The sequence below is a fragment of the Marmota flaviventris genome, chromosome 10 (assembly GCF_047511675.1).
Source record: "Marmota flaviventris isolate mMarFla1 chromosome 10, mMarFla1.hap1, whole genome shotgun sequence".
Taxonomy (NCBI): Eukaryota; Metazoa; Chordata; class Mammalia; order Rodentia; family Sciuridae; genus Marmota; species Marmota flaviventris.
Window position 1 is genome coordinate 28,347,928 of NC_092507.1, and position 26,081 is coordinate 28,374,008.

Here is a 26,081-nt window from a genome sequence, read left to right on the forward strand (position 1 = left end):
CATATTTGCTGAATTAGGTATCCACTACTTTGGAAAAAATTACCCCAGAACAGCAATTTAAGCATTCATTCTCAGTTTACATGGGTCAGGAATCCCAGCTCAGCTTAGCTGTGTCTTTGGCTCAGGTCCTTGGAAGAGTGTGGTCAAGCTGTCAGCTAGGGATGTGGACCCATCTAAAGACTCAGCTTGGGGAGGGAGGATCTCCTTCCAGGATCTTTCCAGACTGCTGGCAGGCATCAGCCTCTCACCCCACGGGCTGCCTCACAGCATCCCAGTTGACTTCCTCAGGGTGAGTAATCAGAAAGATAGAGAGCACCAAGATGGAAGTCGCAGTCTTTTTTCATAACACATTTTCAGAAGTGACATCCACCACTTTGTAGTATTCTATTCATTAGATGCAAATGTGCAAGCCAGCCCATGCCAAGGGGAAGGGAAGGCCCAAGGGCATGGATGCTAGAGGTAGGAGAGTTGGAGGGCATGGTAGGGGACACCCGCACCACACTTACACAGGATGCACTGGATACATTAAATATTGGCTGCCTCCAGGGCAGAGAACTGGGTAAATGTGGGAGAATTCTCACTGAGTATGCTTTCATATCTTTATGATTTTATACAATGTGGATGTATCACTTATTCAAAAATACATCAAATTTGAATTTTAAAAGAACAATTTAAAAGTTGGCAATTTAGGGCTGGGGATGTGGCTCAAGCGGTAGAGCGCTCGCCTGGCATGCGCAGGGCGCTGGGTTCGATCCTCAGCACCACATAAAAATAAAATAAAGACGTACCCCATTTGAATCAATGTAGATATGTCAAGATCATTGTAATGTTTTGAGCAACTAATAAAAAAAATTTTAAAAAATAAAATAAAGATGTTGTGTCCACCAAAAACTAAAAAATAAATATTAAAATATTCTCTCTTTAAAAAAAAAAGTCGGCATTTTAACAGAAGAAAAACGGAACAAAATTTGAAAACAATTATACTTAAATAATAGTTATTACTAAGTACTATAAACATTATTTCTATTTAGTCTTTGCTTGTTTCAATGAAGCTTTAAAAGCTATACATACAAGACACAGTTTGTGTTGCTTAATGTATATTCTAAAAATGCATCATTAGTGGATTTTGTTATTGTGTGAACATCATAAAGTATATTTACACAAGCTAAAATAGACTAGAATGTCACTGATGTAATCTTTTCTTTAACTACTGAGCTACATCCCCCAGCCCTTTCTGTTTTTTTTTTTTTTGTTGTTGTTGTTTTTTGTGGTGCTAGAGATTGAACCCAGGGCATTGTGCATGTGAGGCAAACACTTTACCAACTGAGCTATATCCCTAGCCCATTATGTTTTTATTTTGAGACAGGGTCTTGCTGAGTTCCTTAGGACCTCCCTAAATTGATGGGGCCAGCTAAGAACTCATAATCCTCCTGCCTCAGCCTCCTGAGATTGTAAGCATGCACCACTTGCCCAGCACTGATATAATCTTATGGAGCAACTCTCAATATGCAGTCCTTAATTGACTGAAACATCACATGGCACATGATTGTACATATGTGTACACATACACACAAACACATAACCCATGTGTAGAACAAAATACAGATTCCCCCTCTTTTTTTTTCCAGGGGGGTAGGTACGAGAGATGAACCCAAGAGTGGTGTTCTACCACTGAGTTACATCCCCACCCCCTTTTATTTTTTGAGACAGGGTCTTGCTAAGTTGCCAAGGCTGGCCTTGAACTTGTAATCCTACTGCCTTAAACTCTCAAGATACTAGGATTACAGTATGCTTCACCATGCCCAGTCAAAATACAAACTCTTGAGTCAGGATTCAAGATCCTTCAGCATTTGATTCGTCTGCTGTACAGACTTATTTTCTGCCATTATTTCATCCTTCTATGAACTCTAGTTACTTGCTATACTGAACTATTAACATCTGCCAGTTCTAGGGGGTAAAAGCCATAGCCCAATGCCAGGCACACAGCAAACTTTCAATTAAGACTTAGCTTACATTCTTAATCAAAGCCTGCCTTTGCCTAAACTGTCCCATGTGGAATGCGCTGCACCCCTCTCCTAGCCCCAAGGAACATTCCTCTCAAGGCTAAATCAGATGTCACTGTCGCCATGAAGTAATCCCACAGTGGTTAGTCATCACCTCTATTCTCCCACAGCACTCTTTCTTTACCTCAACTATAACACTTTTGTTACAGTATTGCAATTTAAATCTACAACTGATCCCTGGATGATCAGTGTCAATATTACCTGGGAATGCAGTAGAAATGCAGAATCTTGGGTCCTCCTAGATATTTAGGATGAGAAACTGAATTTTTAACAAGATATCAGTGACTTATAGAATGGTAAAGTTTGAAAAACCAGTGGTTTTTAAATCTTTCTCTACTTGAACTGTAAGCCTTCCTAGGATGCTTTCATTTCTGTCCCCCAAGCCCATGATAAGATTTGACATCCAAATGTTTTCTAAGTTTTATTTATAATAATTATGTATATGACAGATTTTTTTAATTACTGGAGGAATAAAATACCATTTTATTAATACTAGTTATTTGGTAAGTGGACAAAGTACATTTCTATGCAATACTTCAATTTTTCTACAATCAGAATGTATTACCTTTATAGGTAGAAAAACACAAAAGATTTAGAAAACTATGTAAAATGTAAGATGAAATGTAAAATTTATGATATAACATTCACGAAATGGTATATGATACATACAATGGTGTATAATTGTGCTGAGGTATATTTACATATATGAAAAAATGCCATGCTATATTGTTTTAAAAGACAACAGTATATATTGATGGTATCATGCTTAAAAAAAAAATTGTAAGTTGCCCCTAAAGGAACATATACCAAAATGCCTTTGGTGGAGTTAATTTATTTATACCTTTTAAATTTTTTCCTAGTTTTCTTACAATCTTTTTAAAAAGCATGGTAATAAAAAAATAAACAGCCATTTTCATTTTGAAAAATATCTCTACTCCTTACTAAGTCCCTTTATGTCAGTCATGAGACTTCCACAGGCACACAATCATTGCACACATGAAGGCCAGGGCCCTCAGTCCCACACTCCAGTCACCTGCCTATCCTGGCTCTCTCCCACCCATGCAGCTACTCCAACTCAAAAAAATGTGGCAAGTGTGATGCCACCTTTGGCCAAAAACACCCTGTCTTTTTGGAAGTCTCATTTTCCCCAGTTATTTTCTCTCAGATGGTAACAGCAACAGGAGATCTGCTCTCCGAGACAAAAGCAACCAGACAATTCATACTGCACCACCTCCCCCTGGTGGCAGGCTTTGGAAATGGAAATCACTTGATAAGAAACTACTGCAACCTGTCATCCTTCTCTCTTTTCTTCTTAGTTTATTTTTTATTTTTTTGGTGCTGGGGATTGAAGTCAGGGGTTCAAACATGCCAAACACAAGCTCTACTACTGAACCATACCCCCCAGCCATATCCTTACTCCTTTAAATCATCAAAACCTCTTTTTCATTTTTCAAGGTGTCAAGTACAGACACAAAGCCAGGATCCGATATCAGTCAGACTTGGTGCTTCAGATAATGCCACAGGTGACTTCTGCCCTTTATCTCCTGTCCTTTCCCTCCCTGCTGCTTGGTCCTTATGATACAGACAGGTTTATCAGTACTGCCTTTCCTGCTTTCTCTCTATCTCCTCCATTGCCCTGAACCTCAGGAAGGGCAAGCAATGGCCCAGGAACCCTTGGCACGGTCTGGCATGGAGAAGCCCCAGAGACATTTACCATCAATCCTCTCACGACCCAGTCCTTGGGTTTTAGGCATTGATATTTCAAACATGTCAGGTTGTTATGCTGATGTTTCTTTAGAAATATCACAGTGCAGCAATGTCAGTCTTCAACTGTGGTGCTTCTGGTCTTCACATAAACGTGAAGTTTCCTTATTCTTCCAGGAAGAAGGAAACATTCAGTAGGATATCTGGAATAGGAAGAAGGAAAACTGGCATATCACCTCTCCAGAGAACATAAACACCAGATTTATAAAGATATAGAGCACAACAAGGGCATCTCTCTAATGTCTCCAAAGAGGCACAGGGAAGGAGGAGAGGAAATAAGAGGGAATTAAAAAAATAGTACCTTGTACAAGATCTTGGTGTTCATCTGCTGAAATTTGGTCCCAGGCCTTGGGCAATGCTTGGATACCTGCCAAGTCTCCCCACTGGATGGAGGAAAAGAGATACTTTCTCTTCAGATACTTTCCTGGAAGTTAAGGACTGCTCAAAAAGAAAAGGAATAATGCTGAAGTTGGGGAAAGGTACCTCATGAAAGCTTTGGGAACTATAAAGTCAATGTAGAGCCATTGTTACATTTCTCTGGGGGGGAGGAGTGGGATTAGACTGTGCCACAATATTTTCTAATCAACTCTAATAATATGGCTTGAGACACCAGAAAACAAGAATCAAACACTGTCCCTGAAACCTAGACTATCTTTTGTAAGGACAAAAGCAGAAACTAAAAACAAGCAAAGTGACATAAAAGACAAACGCAGCAGAAGTTTGAAGGGGAAATACATCCACTTTAGAGGACCACAGGAACATTTTAGCTGGTAGGAAACACATAAGCAAAGGTACGGAGTGAAGAAGTGTGGAGTGCCTTCAGGGAACTGTGAACTTTCCAGCATGCCTGGCAGATGAAGGGCACATAGCAGGAAAGGTGGGTTGAGCCAGAACACACAGACACCGAGGAACAAGGTAGGCATTCTGAACTTTATCCTACTAGCAGCAGAAGCTACTGACACATATTGTATGAGCAACCTGATGAGAACTAGACTTCCTAAAGATACAAGGAAGTGAGAGACAGCTTAGAGGAGCAAAAGTCAGAGCAGAGAAGGCTGCCAAAGGCTACATGTGATTAAGAATCCAAAAGAGAAACTGTGGAAGTGGCAGAGGGAATAGAGAGAAAAAGAGTCACACATCACTTACTGATGGGGATATGTTCTGAGAAAGGCATTGTAAGTAATGTCGTCCTGTGCAAACATCCTGGAGTGCACTTACACGAACTAAGACAGTTCTGACGTCACCACGTGATACAATCCTATGGGACCTCTGTGGTATGTGATACCACTGCTGACCAAAATTTGTTATGTGCCACCTGACTGTAAAAGAAGCACCAGGGAAACAGAATTGAAGTGCCTGATAAGTGCCTGTGTAAAGAGTTTAGCACATGCTAAGTACTCAGTAAAGTCTGCTCCTGCTGCTGTTGGCATCATTACTAAAACTGTTAGCACCATCACTACTACTGCTGCAACTGAAAGAGAAAACAGAGGAAAAGATAGAAGACTATCCTAACACTTCCAGAGCAGGTGAATGGACAGCACTGAGCCTACAAATAAAAGAAAGGGGGTTGAATTTGAGGGCTAGATTGAAGAGTTCAACTTTGAGCTTGACTTTTTATTTTCTTAAGCAATCCAGCTGGAGGCATCTACAGAAAACTGAGGCTCAAGACTAGCAACAACAATGAAAGCAGAAACTTAAGCCAGAGGGTGGATGTAGGTATCAGGTGAGAATGGAGACAAAACAGCCAGAACTTCAACTAACTAGTCTTCTCCTTCCACCCTTGCCCACCACCACCCCAACTCTTTCCTCGGAACAGTCAGCATGGTTACATTAAAAACATATATCTTTTCTTGTTACTTTTCTATTGAAAACCTAATAGCTCTCTGTTTCACTCAAAGTAAAAGCCAAAATTCTTTCAAAGACATTCACAGCCCTAAGAAGTCCAGCCACCTCCTCAATCACCTCACCTCCCAGCAGACTCCCCTCATACCCTGCTCTAGCCACACTGGCCTCCTGGCTACTTCCTAAACATACCAGGCACACTCTCACCTCAGGCTTTTGCATTTGATGTTCCCTCTGCCTGGAATACTCTTCCCCCAAATATCTACACAGCTTCCTCCCTTGCCCTCTTCTGATCTTTGCTCAAATGTCCGTTTCTCATGATGCCTGCTCTGACCACTCTATTTAAAACCACAACCCACCATCATACTTCACATTCCCTGCTTTATGCTCCACAGCACTCATCATCATCTGAAATGCTCCTTATATTTTCCTTTTTTAATGTCTGTCTCCTAGTACCTACAGAAGTGACTGGCAGATAGTAGCTAGTTACAAATTACTTGAGAAATCATAATAAAGAATAATCAAAGAGGAATCCATGTTCAAGAACCAAAGAGAGTGAATCCAAACTTGTGATTAGAAAATTAAAGAGACTTTGGAATATCTCTGAACACTTATCTGGAATGTATGCAAAGGATATGAACTTCGATAATGTCTCTCAATATCTTGCAACCATTCCAACATGTCAGCCACAGAAGGGCTCTCAGCCGAGGGCTGCAGAACAGCAACAAGGCCGATCACGTCTGCATGTTGCTCATAGATCCGAAACACTTGCTCCACATGGCTGCTGACCGTGTCACGCACCTTGAGGAGGGTGGCTCTGTGGAAGAGTCTCTGCATTAGGCAATATGAGACATGTACGCAGCAAGCCTTCTCAATCCTGGCACTCTGACATTTTGAATTGGGTGATTCTGTTTTGTGGAGGGCCACCTCACACATGCAGGATGTTTAACAGTACACCTGGCCTCTACCCACCAGAGGACAAAAATAAACCACACTCTCACCATCTCCACCATGATAATAATGTCTCTAGACATTGCCAAATATCCCCTCACAGAAAAACTACCCCCAAATGAGAACATGAGCTAAGGAGATTGGTGATATTGCTTTGGAGGTACAGGTAGATCAAGAATTAAGAAATAACTTTATAATGGGGAGCTGAAGAAGTTATATTGCTCTCAAAGCTGTGGGATAAGCCTGGTTACCAAAGAAAGTAAAGACTAAGGGACATTTCTGGGGTTAAGGATAGACTGAGGGTTAAACTCAGAGGCAGAATGCTTACTTAGCATGTGTAAGGCCCTAGGTTTGATCCCCAGCACTGCCCCCCTCCACAAAATAAATAACCTAAGGAGAGCAAATGCTTACTCACAGACTCAAGCCATGTACAAGAAAAGGGAATAAAGAGGGTACTGAAGCAACAAACCATTCCCATCTACATGCTCCCTAACCCTTTCTAGAAAATTCTTGAACAGTCAAGTGTGGGCTCAGGATGCACAGACTACTGTGGAAAGTTATTTATTCTCCCCCATGCATAAAAACAGCTTGTTTTGCTCACGATACAGAACTAGACTAGCACACAGAGCAAACACTTATTCAACAAATCAATGAGTGAATAAAATTATTTTAAAAACTAAACACAATAATGCATATAAAGTGCTTAGAGCAGTGCCTAGGTTATGGTAAATATTATTTCATCAGTGACCCCAAAGGATCCAGCCATCAAGATAAAGGCTACAACTTCCAAAAGTAGAAGGCATTTCCCAGCCTAGTACTGTGTCTTTCAAAAATATTTGACCCTTTATGAACAACCAGAAATATGAAAAATTGTGCTCTATGTGTACTATGAATTGTAATGCATTCTGCTGTCATATATAATAAAAATTTAAAAATGAAAAAAAATGTTTGATCATGACTCACAATGAAAAAACAGAATAACAACCCAACACCCACACACAAATATGTAATCAATTGAAGTAAAAAGTTCTCAAAACAATATTTATTCTCTCAAAAGCTGTTTTTCATACTGTGAGATCTGCTTACTTATAGTCTGTGACTTGTAGAACAGAAGACAAAATATCAGAGTGTAATACTCATAGCATTGTTTTGTGGAATATTTCAGTTTATATGTATGCATGTGTTTATGTGGACCATGATACAAAACGTATTTCACCCTATAGGTCATGGTCAAACTCTAAAAGCCACTGATCTAAAGGAAAACAAGTGCCTCTAGGAAGGCAGGCTCTCATATGCCCTGTCTCCTATCTCTTCTCAATCAATAACCTTTTGGTTACTGAGAGACAAAACAGTTAAAAGGCAAAAACCAGAGCTTTTAGACATGCTACTCCTGGGCACAGAGACACCAATGCACAGCAAAACAAATAATAGTTAAGAGCTCTGGGGCTGGGTTGTCGCTCAGTGGTAGAGTGCTTGCCTAGCATGTGTGAGGCACTGGTTTCAATCCTCAGCACCACATAAAAAATAAATAAATAAATAAAGGTATAAAAAAATGGACTTAAAGGGCTGAGGCCATAGTTCAGGGGCAGAGTGCTTGCCTAGCATGTGTGAGGCACTGGGTTCAATCCAAAGCACCACAAAAAATAAATAAATAACATAGGCACTGGGGTTGTGGCTCAGCAGTCAAGAGCTCACCTAGCAGATACGAGGCCATGGGTTCCATACTCAGCACCATATACAAATAAAATAAGATAAAGGTATTGTGTCCAACTACAATTAAAAAATAAATATTTTAAATATATATTTATCTTAAGATGGACTTAAAAAACAAACAAAAAGCTCTGGCTACGGTATTTCATAAGATGGGGGTTGGAATCCAGTCAACTATTTACTAGATGTGTGCCCAAGGGCAACCTGCTTGAGTCCATTTCCTCACTTGCAAAAACTGGAATGAAGTGAGGTTAAGTCGCAGAGGTATTAAAGGACTTTATGGGTAATGTAGGTAAAACCTTCAGTTCTGGCACCTGCTAAGCTTAAAGCCCAGTTCCTTGTTGCCTTTACCAAAGACAACTATAGAGAAGGGCTAATAAGCCTTCTCCACTCCTTTTCCTTTGTGCTTTTGTATCTTCTACATGCCTGGCTTCTGACAAGGGAAATGCCAGAAAGTGGCTTTTTGACAGTGGTCCCTTCGCAACAGAAGGTAGGGCCGAAACACCTTCAAATGCCATGCTCCCGAGTAAAAACACTCTTCTGATCCACCCAAGCTACTTGAAAGCGCCCAGTTTAAAGATCCTTCTAAACGGCACCGAGGAAATCCTTACAGCCTCTCCCCTAGCTTGTCCAGGACCACGTCCCCAGCCGCCAGCTGCTTGCGCCTCAGCCGCTCCTGTAAGTCCGGGAAGGCCCGGAGCGCCGGCACATCTTGGAACCGCACGCTTTGCGCGGCCTGCAACTGCTCTGCCAGGTTGCTGAGGGAGGCCAGGAGCGGCGAGCAGTCCCGCAGGGTGCTCTCCCACAGGCCCTGCTGCTCCTCCACCACCGGGAAGCACTTCTTCAGGGCCTCCTGCACAGCAAGTAAAGGCCGGTCTTGAGCCATCTTCTTCTGTTGGGAAAACAAACAAAAGGAAAAAAAAAGGGGGGGGGGTCAGGGCGCCAAGTCAGGAGACGAGGTGCTGGGTCCCGGGTGGGAGCCACTTCCTGCCCCGCGGTCGGCCCGGCTCTCGGCCTCCGAGTCCCTCCGCACAGGAGCTCCTGGCCGAGGCGTCCTCTCGCCTTCGGAAGCTGCTCCGTGAAGGACCCTTGCTTCCCCCGCTCAGGCGGGTGTCCTAGTTACTCCTCGGAATAGGGCAGTCTCCTGCTTCAGACTGAGGATTCCCGGAGCCCAAGACCTGTCTCCCCTCGAGACTTGTGCTCCTGGAGCCGGAATCTTGTCTCTTCTCTTGGAAACTGCCTTTCGCGTTCCCTAACCCCGCCAGATATTGAAGCGTGAGAACCCACCCGGAAAGCGCCAGGGCTCGCACTTTCTGCACACGCTCAGAAGTGACCGCCCCCGATGACTACGGAGTCGTGAAAAGATGCCGTAAAGCCGCAATGACTTCTGGGCAATGAAGTCCTGCCTGTGGATTGGCTGTCTGATGGAGGAGCTTCCTTGTGGTTGGGTGTTCTGAGACCATCCTTAAAAGGGCCACTTCTCATTCGTCAGCCGCAGGCAGTTGAGTTTGAATTGGGTGGCGGTTAGCTAGAGAGCCTCTCCCTCTCAGCTGGAGCAGCGGGCTGTACTTCTCGGCCCTAGCTTCCTGACCCGTAGGTACGTGTCTCGGGATCTCTTTAGGCCTAGACCCCGAAGGACGATTCCCAGCCGTCGTCTCCACCCCTTACTTTCCTTCCCCTGTCTCTGCCGCTGACCCCTTGAGGCTCGGTCCCCCTCTCCCCGCAGCCTCCACCAAAGCGCCATGGCTCCCAGGAAGCGTGGTAGTCGGACGAACAAGACCAACTCGTTGCGGAGCCAAAAGCTCGCCTCCTTTCTTAAGGACTTCGACCGTGAAGGTAAGGGGTGGATTCCCGCCGTCGCTGCTGCTACCTGAGGCGGTCGCAGGGCACCGGCGGGTTGGGGCGCCCGCGGCACGGACTCTCCCGCTTGGTGACGCGTGTCCTTTCGGCTTCTGCCTCTCGCAGTGCAAGTACGAATCAAGCAAATTGAGTCAGACAGGCAGAACCTTCTCAAGGAGGTGGATAACCTGTACAACATCGAGATCCTACGGCTCCCCAAGGCTGTGCGCGAGATGAACTGGCTTGACTACTTCGGTAAGAGACAAATTATGGCTGCGGCATCGTGACACCCTTCAGAAAAGGTTCTCTAAAATGTTCCCTTCTTCATGAGGTCCAACATGGCTACTTATGGAAAACTGCAACCCTGCTGCTTGGTCGCATTCTGTCTCACCTGCCTGCTTCATTCTCAATAGCACTTACCGTGGTCACACCCCCACACCCCGAACAGGCATACCAATTCAAACCTAAAGGACTAGGAGGCAAATATTTAAGGTTTCTTGAGCCAGAGTGTTCTTGATCCAGGTACTCAGCTCTGCTTTTGTAGTTTCGAAACAACTATAATGAATGGGCACAAATGGGCTGTATTCCAATAAAACTTTATGGACAAACTAACATGAATTTCACATAATTTTCACACTCTAGGAGATATTCCTCCGGGTGTGCATGCACGTGTGTGTGTGTGTGTGTGTGTGTGTGTGTATGTACATTATCCAACAATTTAAAAATGAATGAATTAATGACTTGGTTTGTTATCAGCACTCAGGTGGAAGTAGCTCTTTCTGCAGCTCATGAAAATTGCAAATTGATTTAAGTGTTCACTCCTGTCTTGATTAAAAATGGGCAAATTGTTTGTGAACTGCAAGGACGGGAGAATTTTCCTGACCAGAGAAAAATTTCAGCCGATTTTCCCACTCCCTCACTAAATGTCCAGGGAAAAGCAGAGACCTTCCTCTGCTGGGTTATCCTTTTTCTGTTTTCCGTTTTATTAATAATTATAGTATGTAGCCTTTTTCCTGGATAGAAATGCTTGTCCTGCTCACATAGGATTTAGCAAGTCTTTCAGTTTGCCTTTTTATTTATTATTTCATGAATTCACTCATTTATAGAAAAGTTGAGCACACCTCAGTCACAATGATGGATGCTGAAGATGCATTGGAGAATAAAACTGACATTGTTCCTGCCCTTGAGAGCATATGAGCTAGTGGACAAAGGTCTTTTTAAAAATTCAGGGCCTGGGGATATAGCTCAGTGGTGAGAACTTGCCTAGCATGGATGAAGGCCTAGATTCAATTCCAGCACTGCAAAAAAAATAAATTAATTAATTAAAACAAAATTACAGGTATGTCATTAGAATTATAAGTACTACAAAAGAGACTAGAGTAGTGGCTAGTGTATTTAGTGTTTTGTACTCCAGATAGACATTGTACCAAAATGGATTACATAATTGAACTAATTTTAACTTCATAACAAGCTAAGTAATTATTAATATCATGCCTGTTTTAGAAATTATAAGATTAAGGCATGAAGAAAGGTTACTTTGCTTAAGGTTTCAAGCTAGTTAGTGGCAGAATCAATTTGAACCCCAGCATTCTGTTTCCAAAACTTGAGTTGTTAATTTTGTTATTTTTTTTGGAACTGGGGATTGAACCCAGGGGTGCTTAATCACTGAGTCACAACCCCAGCCCCTTTTTTATATTCTATTTAGAGACAGGGTCTCACTAAGTTGCTGAGGTTGGCTTTGAACTCACCATCCTCCTGCCTCAGCCTCCTGAGCTGCTGGGATTACAGGTGTGCACTACCATAACCAGTAAGATCTTACTGTTATACAGGATACCAAGACAGTCTCTAAGAGTAGGATGTAACCTAAGTTTATTCCACATCTAAATCTAACAAAGACCTTTCTATTCGATGCATATTTACTATGCCAAATTTTTGCCAGAAACAGTAGTCTTATTTATGGAATTCAGTCCAAGACAGGAGTGGACACTTAAACAGTTTTTGTTTTGAGTAGCTGTTGGGTATGATAAAGGGAAACAACTCAGCAATTTACTATGTAAGTTTTACAGTTCACAGCAATCTAGTATGATAGAAACATAAGCAGAATTTTGGGGTGACATTTGAGCTGAGTTTTAAAGGATAAATTAGAAATTTGTTGGGAACAGAGGAAATGCTTAATACTAGGACTCTAAGTCATAAGAGATGGTGGCACATTTGAGAAATAACAAAAATTTTGATGAGGTGGAATAAGAATAAGTCAAAAAAGAAGGAATCTAGCTTAGAGAAAGATTGGACTAGATTGTGAGAGTCTTTCAATGCTGGAAGATGATTTATCATTGAAATCTGATAGTAACTAAATGTGATATTCTTTTTAAAGCCCTTGGAGGAAACAAACAGGCCCTGGAAGAGGCAGCAACAGTAAGTGACTTATTTTACTTTTGAGCTGGTTAGTTTTTAAGTATAATTCACTCACAAATTTCAACCAATGGGCTGGTATGGTGGCGCACACCTATAATCCCAGGGGCTTGGGAGGCTGAGGCAGGAGGATTGTGAGTTCAAAGCCAGCCCTAGCAACTTAACAAGACCCTATCTCTAAATAAAATATTAACAAAGGGATTGCGGGGCTGGGGCTGTAGCGCAGTGGTAAAGCACTTGCCTTGTACACGTGAGGTGCTGGGTTTGATTGTTAGCACCAAATAAAAATAAATAAAGATATCATACCAACTACAACTGAAAAAGTATTTAAAAGAAAAGAATAGGGATGGAGATGTGACTCAGTGGTTAAACACCCTGGGTTCAATCCCCCATACCCAAAAAAAGATATCCAACTAATGGGTTTTACACTGTAAGAGAGGTTCCATAAGGGAGCATTATCTCTGCCAACTAAAAAGTTATGGTTGTGTCAAACATTGAATAGATCTGAATAGCCCGAATAGATCTGAATCCCAAAAAGGACTCTGATGTTATGATACAGTCTTCCTCACGCCCTTCTGTGAGTTCCTTATTTGAAGGTTCAGCCAACCATGGATCAAAAATATTTTTTTTAAAATCCATACTAAACATGTACAGACTTTGTCATTGTCCCCTAAACAATACAGTATAATAGGGGCTGGGGATATGGCTCAAGCAGAGGCGCGCTCGCCTGGCATGCGTGCGGCCCGGGGTTCGATCCTCAGCACCACATACAAACAAAGATGTTGTGTCTGCCGATAACTAAAAAATAAATATTAAAATTCTATCTCTCTCTCTCAAAAAAAAAAAAAAAAAAAAATACAGTATAATAGTTATTTTTATCTTGATGGAATTTAAAACATATAATAGGACATGCATAGGTTGTATGCAAATACCACATCATTGTATATGAAAGACTTGAACCTTTATGAATTTTGGTATCCTCAGGGGGGTTCTGGATCCAATCCCCTGAGGATACCAAGGGACTACTATATATTTTAGGGGTTTTGTCCAAGGTTTCTAACTCACAGCTTTTATACCCCTTATAATTTCTTAAGCAACTACAACAGTAAGAACATCTTTTTGGCCTTTTGACCTGAGTAATTCTAGAGTGATAAAGGTGAAAGACAGTCTTTTGCTATTTATAACAAACCCCTTTCAACCTTGATGTTAATGAGGTGATTTTTTTTTTTTTTTTTAAAGTCCCTGGGTAACCACTGGATGAGGTGCTGTTTCCAGGGAAACAAATCCTGTGCTCTGAGAGTTGGAACTCAAAACCTCTCTTCCAGGGAGGGAAGAAGGTTAAGTTGATCACCAAAGGCCAATGATAAATCAATCAATCATGCCTATGTAGTGAAGCCTTCATAAATACCCTTAAAAGGACAGGTTCATGGGCTTCCTAATAGTTGAATACATGGAGATTCCTGGAGGGTAGCAAACCAGAAGGAACATGGAAGTTATGTGCCACTTCCTCTTGCCTTAGGCACCTTGTAGGGATTTTTCTGGGTTTTTTGTTGTTGTTGTTGTTGTTTAAGTATATATATTTTTTAGTTGTAGATGGACACAATACCTTTATTTTATTTATTTATTTTCATGTGGTGCTAAGGATCAAACTCAGGGCCTCACATGCTGGGCAAGCACTCTACCACTGAGCTACAACCCAGCCCTAAGGAGGTTTTAAATATTATTTTTCTTCTGAAGGTTCCATAATGTTGGTATATAAAATAAACTGGTAATAGATTAGCAATGGAACAAAGGCATACAATTGATCAACATACATAAACATAGGAGCCATACACAAAGGATAAAATTCAAAGAAAGAGTCAGATAAAAAAGCTTGAGGCTCCTGGAGCAAAAGAGGCTACTGCAAGCTATGGGAGGTAGAGGAGGGGATCCCAATGAGAACAGACGTTATCTTATTATACAAGTAAAGTCTCTCAGGTAATGGTCATCAGAAGGCCATAAATAAAGCGGTTCCAAGTTCAGAGAGCAGCTCTAGCAAATTAGTCAAACCCAAGGGTGGGGATGGGGGGGGCAAGGGACTCCTTTTTTATTTATTTATTTTTATGTGGTGTTGGGGATCGAACCCAGGGCCTCACCTGTGCTAGGCGAGTGCTCTACTGCTGAGCCACAACCCCAGCCCGTGACTCCTCTTTATAATCAGTTGGTCAGAAACACAGGTAAAACAACCTGGGGCTGGCAGTTAGCATGGGAAGTAGGGAATAGTCTTGTAGGATCTGATGCTATTCTCAGATACTGATGATCAGAATCGAATCAATGGTGTCCACTATAGGATTTCTGAATATAGGATATAGTATGGTGTCGGGAAAAATCCACACATATTTGGCCATGGAAATGTTCTTAAGAATATAGTGGGGAGAAGTGGAGTTTTGTCATTCTTAATCCTCAGAGGCAGACAGTTCCATTTTTGACAGGCCCCTAGTGGTCCTTTTCCTGAACTCTTTAGGAGAAGTGGAAAGCCTCAAGCTCAAGTGCCTTTAAACCATGACCTGAATAGCTAGGAGATAAACTACAACTCTATTTGATTTTATCTTTTGGTACTGGGGATCAAAACCCAGAGGCACTCTAACATTAAGCTATGTCCCCAACCCTTTTTATTTTTTATTTTGAAACAGGTTCCCACTAAATTGCAGAGGCTGGCCTTGATTTTGCCATCCTCCTGTCTCAGCTTACCAAATTGCTAGAATTATAGGCTTGTGGCACTACATCCTGCTCAAAATAAAAATTTGAAAAGTCTGGGGATGTAGCTCAGGGATGGAGTAATTGCCTAGCATGTTTAAGGCCCTAGTTTTAATCCCCAGTACCACCAAAAACAAACAAACAAAATATGTGCATATCCACTTGTGTGTCTTCCTGTTGAGAGAGAGTTTATTGTAGCTTTTAACACATTTTTAAAGTGAACACAAAATTCTGCATTCTTCAATGAGAATCATTTGGAATCTGAGGTTTGAAGGGGTATGACTTCAAAGGGTACATATTTTCTTTGAATAACAGATCCCTACCAGCTCAAGAAGCTAAAGATAGGCAGGAACTAGTTGTTCAATTAGGAAAAAATTTAAGATTTAGGAGATGACTATTGTAAGAGAAGGATGGGAATAACTGAAATAAAATTGAGCTAGTAAAACATTCTTGACCCAAGCCTTCTTTTTCTTATGTGTCTGTGATCCATTTTATTGATGCCCCCGTCACAGACCTGGATCTAATATTTCAAAACATTCTGAGATGAAATAGAATCATTAATTAATGCATCTTCTTTTTGAATTAATCAGACATATAGAGCTGAAATAAGAACTTCTGGTGTAATATGAGAGAATCCCTGTTATCTCCAGAAAAACTCTTTAGAGACTCAATGCCCAGGATTTTAATTGGGTGCTGGCTTCTTGGGCAGAAAAAGAAAGAAGAAAGAAGCAGGTGTTTGGTATAGACCACAATGTTTGCATAAAATTTAGGCATGGTGAACTATTCTTATCAAAGAATGATGCGAGTCACATCGTGCTAGTTATTGCTAGAGACTGTAGAAAGTTTTCAGGAATGCCATTTCTGTTCCATGAAGCATGATAGACCCCACTAATCTATCCCAGTACTGTCTTCTAAGCCCTGACAGCCTCAGAATTCTTCTCTGAGTACTCCATGTAGTCTCTACAAATCCAGATGTGATATCTGTGTGATTCCTAGTCTGTAATAACCATTTTAGTATTTATATGTGCCCCATGAGGAGAAGACTACAAATCATATCTGTTCTTGCCTGTAATCATACATATGGGTAGTCACCACCATAAACCTAATTAGAAAGCAAGGAAGCCTTTTTGAAGGAGCATCAGAAAACCTTACTGAGAGCTGGGTGTGATGGCAGTCCCAGCTACTTGAGAGGCTCAGATGGGAGAATCACTTGAGCCTAAGAGTCTAAGACCAGCCTGAGTAACATGGTAAGACCCAATCTCACGAAAAGAAAAAGAAAACCCTTTTGAGACCCTGTAGACTTCCCCCCAAAAAAGTCTGATAGTATCAAGTGTTGTAAAGGATGTGATTCATTAGGGACTTGTGTTTACAAATGAGATGTAAACTTTGGGAAAAAATTTGGCATAATAGTAAGGCTGACATTTATGTAACATATAACCCTGTAGTACTCTATCCTTCCTAAGTATGTGGCCAAGAGAAAACTTGGACGTCAAGTGCATCACACATGTAGGTGAGACAGTTCAAAGTAGCACTATTGATGGGAAAATGGACAAACCCATGGTGATAGAATCACACACATTCAGTTATACATTTACTGTCTTATGCAAACAGTGGTTACCTCTGAAGAATGACAGGATTAAAAGCCTGTCATTGGGAGGGAGAGAGACAAAAATGGAACAGGGAAGGAATGCATACTTAGAAACAAGTTATTGGCAATATTTTAGGTCTTGTGGTATGTGTAGGTTTATGGAGGTTTGCTGTATTGTATCGTAACTAATATTTAGCAGTCACTTTTCATGTACCAGGGCCTCACGTGTGCAAGTATTTCTCATATTTGATGGACTAAGCCTGGTACTTTCTGTCTGTGTTTGTCACAGGCTGATGTGGATATCACAGAAATAAACAAACTAACTGCAGAAGCTATCCAGACTCCCCTGAAATCTTCCAAAGGTGAGTACTTTTGAAAACCCTTGTTGGACAGAGAGCTGAGGTCCGAGGAGCTTAGTGAGCCTCTCGAGAGGCAGGGCCTTTTGGTGGCTCTCTTCCCTCTAATGTCTAGTTCCCAATCCTGTAAATCCAAAAATTTTATTTTAGCTACTACATTTAGTTAATTAATTGTATGTATGTATAATACTAACCAAACTCACAAGGCTGTCGTGTGAGCAAAAGTGAAAGGAGATGGGGGGAAAAACAGCTGTGCAGAAACCAAACATTGTTGCCTGCTTGCTTTCCCCTGAGTAACACAGAGAGGCTGGCAGGATTCAGGGAGATGTTCCAAGACAGGCAATGCCAACTGAGACTCTCTGATGTGATCTGCAGGGTCAAAAGAGAATCGTAGAAGGAAACTTTCTCAGTGTAATTTCACATTCCCCAATTCAGTGATCTGGCCATGTAAAATCATCTCACATCCATGTCCTACACCAGAGAAACACTGTCTCATAGGAAAGCTATATGGGAAGCCAGGTTGGAACTTTTGAGCTTGGAATATGGTCAGGATGAATTGAAACTTGGGTTGAATGTCACTATCATGAAGCTATGGTAGCTGAATGCATCCAGCTCTTGTGAGGGCAGATCTGCCCCATAGCCTGGATGTGGGGCTACACTCTAGGTACCTGCTCCTCTAACCAGGGCCAGAAACACTGTCTTCTCGTAGTTATGACTGGCCTTCCATCAGAATTGTCTTGCTGAATGATGAGGTTTTTACTTTCTTTGTCCCATTTTCCAGTCCTGCCTCTCAAGTTATGATAGAATTGAACTTCAGTGTTTTTAGATTACATATTATCAGTTTTGCTTACATAGTGATGGTGGTGGATGGGAGGCAGAGGTCTTCTGATTTCACTTTGTACAACTGAATATACCAGGACCAATGTCAACCAATCATTAAAATTGATTTTTTTTTTTTTTACCCTTTTGACTACTGAACTTCAAGTACATTGTAAGCTATTAAAATATATCTCAGGCTGGGGATGTAGCTCAATTGGTAGAGTGCTTGCCAAAGTTTTCTTATGGTATCTATGTATCAATACTAGTTCTGCTCTTTGGAGCCCCATAAAACTATTTTCAATATGACAACCCCCTTAAATATTAAAAATTGGCATTTATCCTTTGGAATCATTCTTCTTAAATATCCCTAATGCTCCTTTTCCTCTTTTGATGACAATTATAATAAAAATTTTATTTTTATAAATAACAATAATACAATAAATAACACTTGTTATAACAGTGTCTGGTATGGTCCAATAGATTTTACATTCATTAATTCCTCAAATACTTACTAAACACTTAGAGACATAATTCTAAGACTTGGAGGTAAGAATGAAAATAACAAATGTGTTCTTATGGAGCATACATTCCAAACCTCATAATATCGCTATAGTAACAGCTCTCTGATAAATGTGAGGGAACTGAACACCTTAATTAAAGCCATTTGACCTGGTAAGTGGTAGTACCACATTTGAAGCTCAAGTCTGTCTTGGTAGGAGGGCTAGGCTATCCCTGTAGAATCACTGTATGGGGTTTCTTATCTACTCTGATTAAGTTCCTTTGTTTAAATGCCCCCCACTTTTTTCAAGTGATCTTCTAGGATGGGATTATACCTCAATGGTGGAGCGTTTGCCTAGAGGCCATGAGGCCGTGGGTTCAATCTTCAACACTGCCAAAAAGAAAAAAGTGGTATTCTTTATGTTGAGTCTATTTCATGATTGTAGCCTTAGGTTATGTTAAATGTCATTCCTTATGAGAAATGTGAATGCATGAAATTTCTTCCCATCAGAAATAACACACTGTTAATGCTGTCTCTTTTAGCACGAAAGGTATTACAAGTGGATGAAATGATAATGGAAGAAGAAGAGGAGGAGGAAAATAAACATAAGAATCTTCAAACTTCAAGAGTAAGTAGGAATTCAGGATAAGGGCTGAGGGCTGGCAAGAGATAAGCAAATACAAAAATACATGGGATGTGGGCTGAGGCTGTAGCTCAGTGGTAGAGTACTTGCCTTGCACACATGAGGCCCTGGGTTTCATCCTCAGCACCACATAAAAATAAATAAATAAAAATAAAGACATTGTGACCATCTACAACTAAACACACACACACACACACACACGGGATGCAGTGTTGCCCTCCTAGAGCTCACATTTGATTGAGAGCATCCCACGTAAGTGGTAAATAACAAAAGAGATCATTGACATGCATTTGAAGTATGTAGACCTCAGAAGAGGAAGCTAGTAAGCCTTCCCTACCCAAGGAGGACATAGCCAGTCTCTTCAAGGTCAGTGAGAAGAAAGGGGAGAAAATTCCTGGAAGAGCTAGGAAAGGGTCTAGCTAAGGAGCTCCTAGGAAGCAATTTGGTATGGCTGGTATAGGACAGGAGGAGAGCAGGGACCAAATAACGGATGGCCTTGTGTGCCAAGCTTGGAATTTTCTATTCTGTCAGACAGGTGATGGTAAGTGACATCAGATCCATATTTTACAGTAGTATTCAGGATAAATGGAAGAGGAGAAAATAAGGAAAGCTGTTAGGTTGAACTAAGGCAGTGACTAAAAACAGTCATGGTTTTAAGATAAGTTTTATAAAGGAGAACTAGCATGATTGGTGGAAGAAGGAATCAGAGATGACCAAATACTTTCTAGCTTAGGCAATTGCCATCCAGTGAACACGGGACCCTGGAGGCACAGCGGTGGGTTAGAGTGAGAGGAGACGTGCTGGTTGCTTGACATGTTGTGTGTTGAGTACTTTTCTGGGACTTGGGAATTCAAATAGGAATTTCACCTGGAGCTCTGGGGGAGGAGGAAGTAGAGATGCACTGCCTCCCGGTCTTTACATGCTAGTCCCACGGGGAGAGTGGAAAAGACTGTCAGGGAAAGCATGAGGAGGGAGACTGCAGGTGAGCATGAGAGGGAAGTTGGGAGGAAGGGCTCCTGATGCAGACCGCCAAGGGACAGAAAGAGATGCGGGAAGGCTGGGTTGGACTTGGAAGAAAGGAGGGGAGAGTTGCCAGGAAATGAGTGACTCTTGTCAGATATTCCCAGGACTCAGAAGGTAAGGACTGTAGGGGGTTCCTTGGATTGGGCACGTGGGATGCCCAGAGCGACCACCACTGTAGCACTTTATGGAAAGTACTGGAGCAAGTCAGGCTTCAATCTTGGCCCAAATTTTCTATTTTGAAGGCCCAGCCAGTGTAAGTCCTCTGTTGATTAATTATATTCTGAATGCTTTAGTCACTAAATTCTGTGAGTTGAACTTTCTTTTCTTTTTTTAATTTTTTAACTTTTTTTAGTTGTTAATAGAACTTTATTTTTATGTATTTATATGTGGTGCTAAGAATCGAACCCGGTGCCTCACACATGCTAGGCAAGTGCTCTACCACTGAGCCACCACCCCAGCCCTGAATTGAACCCTTCCTATGTTCAATATTAACTTTCCTTCCAAGAACTGATCCCCTTTCCTCTCCTTTTTTAACCCTCCTTAACTTTCCCCTGGGCTGGGCTTTGTGTAACCTCAGTTTTATTGATTGTGACTATAGGTCAAAAGGTGTCCTCCATCTAAGAAGAGAACCCAGTCCGTACAAGGAAAAGGCAAAAGCAAAAGGTAATGGGTTTCCAAAGTTAGACACGTGACTGGGGCTTTCTGAAAGAACTCTGTACAACAGGCAGAAGAAGGCAAAAAGGGTTTTGGTGATTAGTGTTCTAGGAGTGTGAAGTCACAGGATCCTTGAGGAGCCATGCTGGAGGGCCTCTAGTCTCAGCCAGTTCTTCTGCCTACCTTCTCTATTCTCCCCCACTGTTTTATTTTTAACAGGCAGAGTGAGCTCAAAAGAGTTTAGTAAGAACTGTATTTTATGTTTAGTTGCCTGACAGTCTGTGTGCAGAGGTATCCAGAATCAGTCACAGAGTGGCCATCACCTGCCCACAATTAGTTGCTTGAAATGTTCCTTCTGGTCTTGCCAAATAAAGATTCTATGAGATGATATGGAATCTCCACTATTTGGAGATAAGAGGAAACAGCTTAGGAAAGTAGGCCTTGGACTATGAGTCCCCCTTTCTCTCTGGGCAGAGGTAGCAGGACATTAACGATCTGTCTTTCAAGAGAACAAGAATTCTAGTTTTGGGGGTAGCTGTGAGCTTTGTGTCATCTTCTCCAGCTTGATTGAGAAGTCAGACTCTGCAAGATTTCTGCTGGGTTTCAGAGTTGCTCCTCCCTAATTGGCTGTGTGATCTTGGACAAGCTCTTTAAACCTCTATGCCTGAGTTTCTGCATCTGTAAATGAGGATGATAAATACTGCTTGCTTCCTACGTTAGCTGGCGGGGCCACATGACTTAATGGGTACAGGACATCCAGAGCATGATCAGTGCTCTCCATGTGTCATCTGCCTCTACAGCTGCAGCTGTCATTGCACCTGAGAGTTGACACATTTATGGCTGTTTCTTCCCTGTAGATCAAGCCACAACAGCAATGTGACCCCAGCTGTAAGCAGATTAGAGTTGTCTATGGTGAAACCAACTCCATGCCTGACGCCCAGGTTTGACTCCAGGTGAGTGCTGAGCAGCACTTGGATTCAGGGGGAAGCCCAGCAGTGAGAGCACTCAAAGTAGGACTGTTAGGAAATGCCCTGAATCCTGGCCTGAGAAGCCACCTGGGCTCCCTAGTGTTTGCCCCTCCCCTGCATGCAGGTTCACCCAGTTCAGGGCCAGAAATGTTCTTTATCTGATGAGAGAGAAGAACATTCTGCCCGTGGTGACTAGGAAACATCTATGTGACTCTGGATTTTTTCTGATTCTGGCCAAAAGATTTTTTAAGCTGGCTAGGTACTTTCTTATACCTGCGGTAGAAGTAAAATTAACACCATCTTTTTTGAAGGGCAACATAAGTGAGAATGTTTATAGCAGAAGTTGAGACCTTTCATAAGAGTTAGTCGCTCAAGTAAGAATGCTGTGTAGCCCTTAGAAAAGAATGGCTGTGTACATGCCCCACAAGAAGAGCTTCCTAATCACAGAGATCTCCAAGCAGCTTACCAACAGTGCATACTTTAGGATCCCATTTGCTTTATGCACACAGAATACTTCTGGAAAGTTTACTCAGAATTCAGAGGAGTTACCTCTGGGGAGTGGAGTAAGGAGCTATTGACTCTGGGGTGGGAAAAGTGAGGAAGACTTACTTTCACTTTTAATTCCCACTTGATTGTTTTTTCACATGGGTAGGTAGCAAAAGCTAATTAGGGGGAAACAGCAGCATTTTAGCTATCTTAAGGAGGTTGGTGTGGGGATTGGTGTGATGATATAATCTCTGAATCATCCTCCCTTGACCCTGGAGAGTTCCTCTTGATGGAAGGACTTAGCCACTCTGGGAAACACCTAGCCAGTTTATTTCTGGTCCCGTGGTGGGTGGAGGACTGGCACCCATATAAAGGATTGGTCCTAAACTTTACATGCGTATGCGTTGACTCTTTCTAGATATGTTTGATAATTACAGCCTCCTTTCTCCAGCTGTGTTTAGTCATTACTACTTAAAAAATGTTTTCCCTAAATTTAGAACTTGCCTTCTAGAAATGTGTGGTTTGAAAGCTGCAGCTTAAAACCAGATGGGGTTGGAAGGGCTCACAGTGCTTGATGTCTTTTAGTCTGCCAAACCGTCTTCACAGAGATTTTCCCACTTTGTAGGGTCTTCAAGGCCCCAGGCCTGCGCACGCCAATAGCCAGAGAGCAGATTTACAGCATCTCTGCCAATGGCAGCCCTCTTGCTGATGGCAAAGAGATCTCCCTGACTGTGCCAGTGGGCGGCGGAGCGGTAAAGTATTTCTCTGGGAAGCCAGACCACAGTGTGCTGCTCAGTGAAGCCTTTCCCTTCCCTGGGCCATCAACCACCTCTGTCCTTCAGAGCCCTTTGGTGGCCTAGGTCCTGATCTCTATGCTTCTGCAGGGCTCAGAACCCAATTTTGTTTCCCATGTTAGAGGCCCAGACTGGGAGGATCCCTGCCCAGCTCAGGGTTCCAGCTGTCATTTGTCCACTGGATTAAAGCAGGCCAAAGGTGCAAAGGACATGATGCCTGATCTTGAGAAGCAGTTCAGTAGTCAGATGGGTTTGCAGTTATAACACTTAGGCTACAACAATAGGGATAAAGGGATTATGACTACGGGGTGCTCTTAGTCTAGACAGGGCAGTGAGAGCTGTACCTTCAACTCTGTGCAACCCTGCGGGATTCAGAAGCAGGCTGCCCTGGTTTCTCTAGACTATGAAGAGCGAGTTGCTGACCTCAGCCCCAGTGGCAGGGTGGCTTCTCAGATGGTCTGTGTGGGTTGCTAAGCTAGCGTGCATGCCTTTGACCCCAGTGATCCAGCTGGTGGCCCAGTGATAGTGCTGTTGATGTCATCTTCTCCTTAGGCCTGAGCCACCTCCTGCCTACCTTGCCACTTCTCCCTCCCAGCCATCCCCACCATCACATGCAGGATATCCAGTGGACCCCCTGAGGCACACTGGGCTGTGGGTGGAAGTTCTGCCTTAAAAGACATGTCAATGTAACCCATTCTCCTCTCCACACAGAGTATGCGGTTATTGGCCAGTGACTTGCAGAGGATTGATATCACACAGCTGCATCCAGAGGCTTTAGGGGACATTAAGAAGCTCTCGGTGGGTTCCATGTTCATCTCCTGGCCAGGAAGGCTGTGGCAGCTTTCCTGGTTTAGCTTTCTTTAGGGTTGTCCTCTGGGTCTGAGTGAATACTTGATATTTAGAATTATGTTGCCTTCTCCCAAGGGATTGTGACTGTTATCCTGCTTACATAGCAGCAGTTCTGGTCCAAGATTAATGTTGAGTTTGGTCAATCCCAGATTGCCTGCCATTGAAGTCCCACAATAATTACAAGGATCAGGCAATTAAGTGCCAGGGTGTCCACTGACCACCATGAACTGAAACTTCCTTCAAGGAGGGAAGAGGCTTGTTATAAGGGATCTCACAGAATCAAAGAAACATTTAAAGTGCTGGGGACCATCAGAAATCAGCAGTGGCAGTATGTGGCCCTTCATGAGCACACCAATCTAGTGTCTGTTTGGCTCTGGGTTCCCAGCCTCCTTTCTCTGGCACATCTTCATCCTCCCTATTGGCACGTGACCCTCTCCTAAGGCTCTTGGTTCTGCTGTTCTTTAACAATGATTCATGTGTGGCTTTAGGTACTAACACCTCTGATTCTAATTGTTGCTCCAGGGCCACAGCTGTTCAGGTTCCTGTTTTCATTTAGGTTCTCAAGAAGGAGATTTTAACTGACCCTGCTTTGGTCTGAGGCTCCTCCCTGGTGTGTCATCTGTGGTAGTGGGTGATGGGTGGGAGCACTTAGAGTAGACCTGGCTGCCACAGGCCCACACACACCCAGCCACCCAAACCACGTGACCATCCTCCTTTAGCATTATGGTCCCAGATGCTCACTTGATACCTTCACTGTCTCATTCAAGTGTTATTTTAACCCTTTGTTTTGATAAGAAAGTTTCAGAAATGTTAATCAGGGTGAGGTACAAGTCAAGAATGGAAGGGCTGAGACTCACACAGACGTGTGCATGGGTAGACTGGCTTACGAAGTGCTATCTTCTTTAAATGGCCTATCTCCTCTTTTTAGAGTCATCTCGCCCAAATCTGCAGCAGCATACGATCCCACAAGTGAGACTGTACAGGCTGTAGCAGTGACCATGGCAGCAGAATGTGTACATCTCCCTCCTGTTACCCACCATCTCCTCCTCTATTGATGCAGGGTACTGGGTGGGGCCTTGGAATCTTTTACCTGCTGTGCCTAATAGTCCTTGTCAAGCTGACGTGTGGAACAGAGTTTTGTGCTTATCAAAGACCAAAAACTGGTTTGGAGGCAGCTTCCATGTCTTGTATTTCTACCTCTCTAATTAGTGGGGATTTGGAGAAGGGAATTACAGGGCTTAGAGTAGTCTAGGAGTTTAAGTGACTGGCTGCAGAGTAACCATCCCTATGCTGTCTGTGGTCCAGTGGTCCCTGCCAAGTCTGTGGACTCCACAGAGAGCACTTCTCTCAATGGGATCACTGGGAGGGCCAGGGTGCCTTGTCTGGTGATATTGTTATGCGTTTAGCTCATGCTGAGGGCACAGACTAGTTGTGTGGAGTCAGCAGTTACAGCCTTGTGCTCTGAGCAGAGCCTCTGAACCCCAAAGGGCCACATACTATGGTCCAGGAATTTGGGGAACTAGGATTATTACTCCTGGCTTGCAGGCACGCAGCTCCCTCTCTTGCGTCTGGCTCTTTAGTCATCTTTTGTGTTATTAACTCGGTCCTGTACAGGCTGGTTGTTGCAAGTTGCTTTATTCTCCTTTTCATGAGACTTTTTGTACATATTGTTTTCCTAGTAATGGTATGTCCAAGCTGATTTGTTCAAATCAGAGCTACTGCGAGATACTGCTTTCAATAAATTTTGATTTTGTTTTGTTTTTTAATCAATATTCCCAGTTGTGCTACGTGAACTGAAGGGACCATTTTGGAGCTAAGTTATTAAGAGTGGGGATCTCTGGACAACTGCTTTATTCAGAAGGCACAGAAACCTTTATTACAGACAAAATTTCTGGTATCTAAAGCGGTGCTCACACCCAGATCCAGGGCAGCAGTAACCTCAGCCCCCAAGCAGGTTCCCCCTAATGCCTTCATTTCAAGAGTTAGACATTTACATCTGGGAAGACGAGATCAAGGATGTCTGTAGTAAACCTGTGGAGTGAAGGCTTGTGGGCTGGGATGTTGAAGGGTGGGTGACTCTGTGAT

General features: G+C 42.6%; 2 protein-coding genes across 3 annotated transcripts; one reads left to right on the forward strand and one right to left on the reverse strand.

The window, feature by feature from the left end:
- Positions 1 to 2,471: 2,471 nt before the first annotated feature.
- Positions 2,472 to 9,642, reverse strand: Airim (AFG2 interacting ribosome maturation factor). Of its 2 annotated transcripts, XM_071617689.1 has the most exons (4): positions 8,942 to 9,642; positions 6,311 to 6,486; positions 4,129 to 4,251; positions 2,472 to 3,970 (listed from the first exon to the last, which is right to left on the reverse strand). In XM_071617689.1, the coding sequence occupies exons 1-4, from the start codon at positions 9,214 to 9,216 to the stop codon at positions 3,933 to 3,935; spliced, it is 612 nt and encodes a 203-aa protein (XP_071473790.1). In that variant the 5' UTR covers positions 9,217 to 9,642; the 3' UTR covers positions 2,472 to 3,932. The 2 variants fall into 2 exon arrangements, with proteins under 2 accessions (XP_071473790.1, XP_071473789.1); XM_071617688.1 differs by lacking the exon at positions 2,472 to 3,970 and having other exon boundaries at positions 4,174 to 6,486; positions 8,942 to 9,222; positions 9,618 to 9,638.
- A 233-nt stretch (positions 9,643 to 9,875) lies between these two features.
- Cdca8 (cell division cycle associated 8) lies at positions 9,876 to 25,762 on the forward strand. The gene is made up of 11 exons (XM_027937623.2): positions 9,876 to 9,927; positions 10,057 to 10,166; positions 10,296 to 10,424; positions 12,544 to 12,584; positions 17,195 to 17,267; positions 19,122 to 19,207; positions 20,844 to 20,908; positions 21,757 to 21,852; positions 22,979 to 23,105; positions 23,859 to 23,945; positions 24,925 to 25,762. Exons 2-11 carry the CDS (start codon positions 10,073 to 10,075, stop codon positions 24,967 to 24,969), a joined length of 843 nt encoding a protein of 280 aa, XP_027793424.2. The 5' UTR covers positions 9,876 to 9,927; positions 10,057 to 10,072; the 3' UTR covers positions 24,970 to 25,762.
- Positions 25,763 to 26,081: the final 319 nt, after the last annotated feature.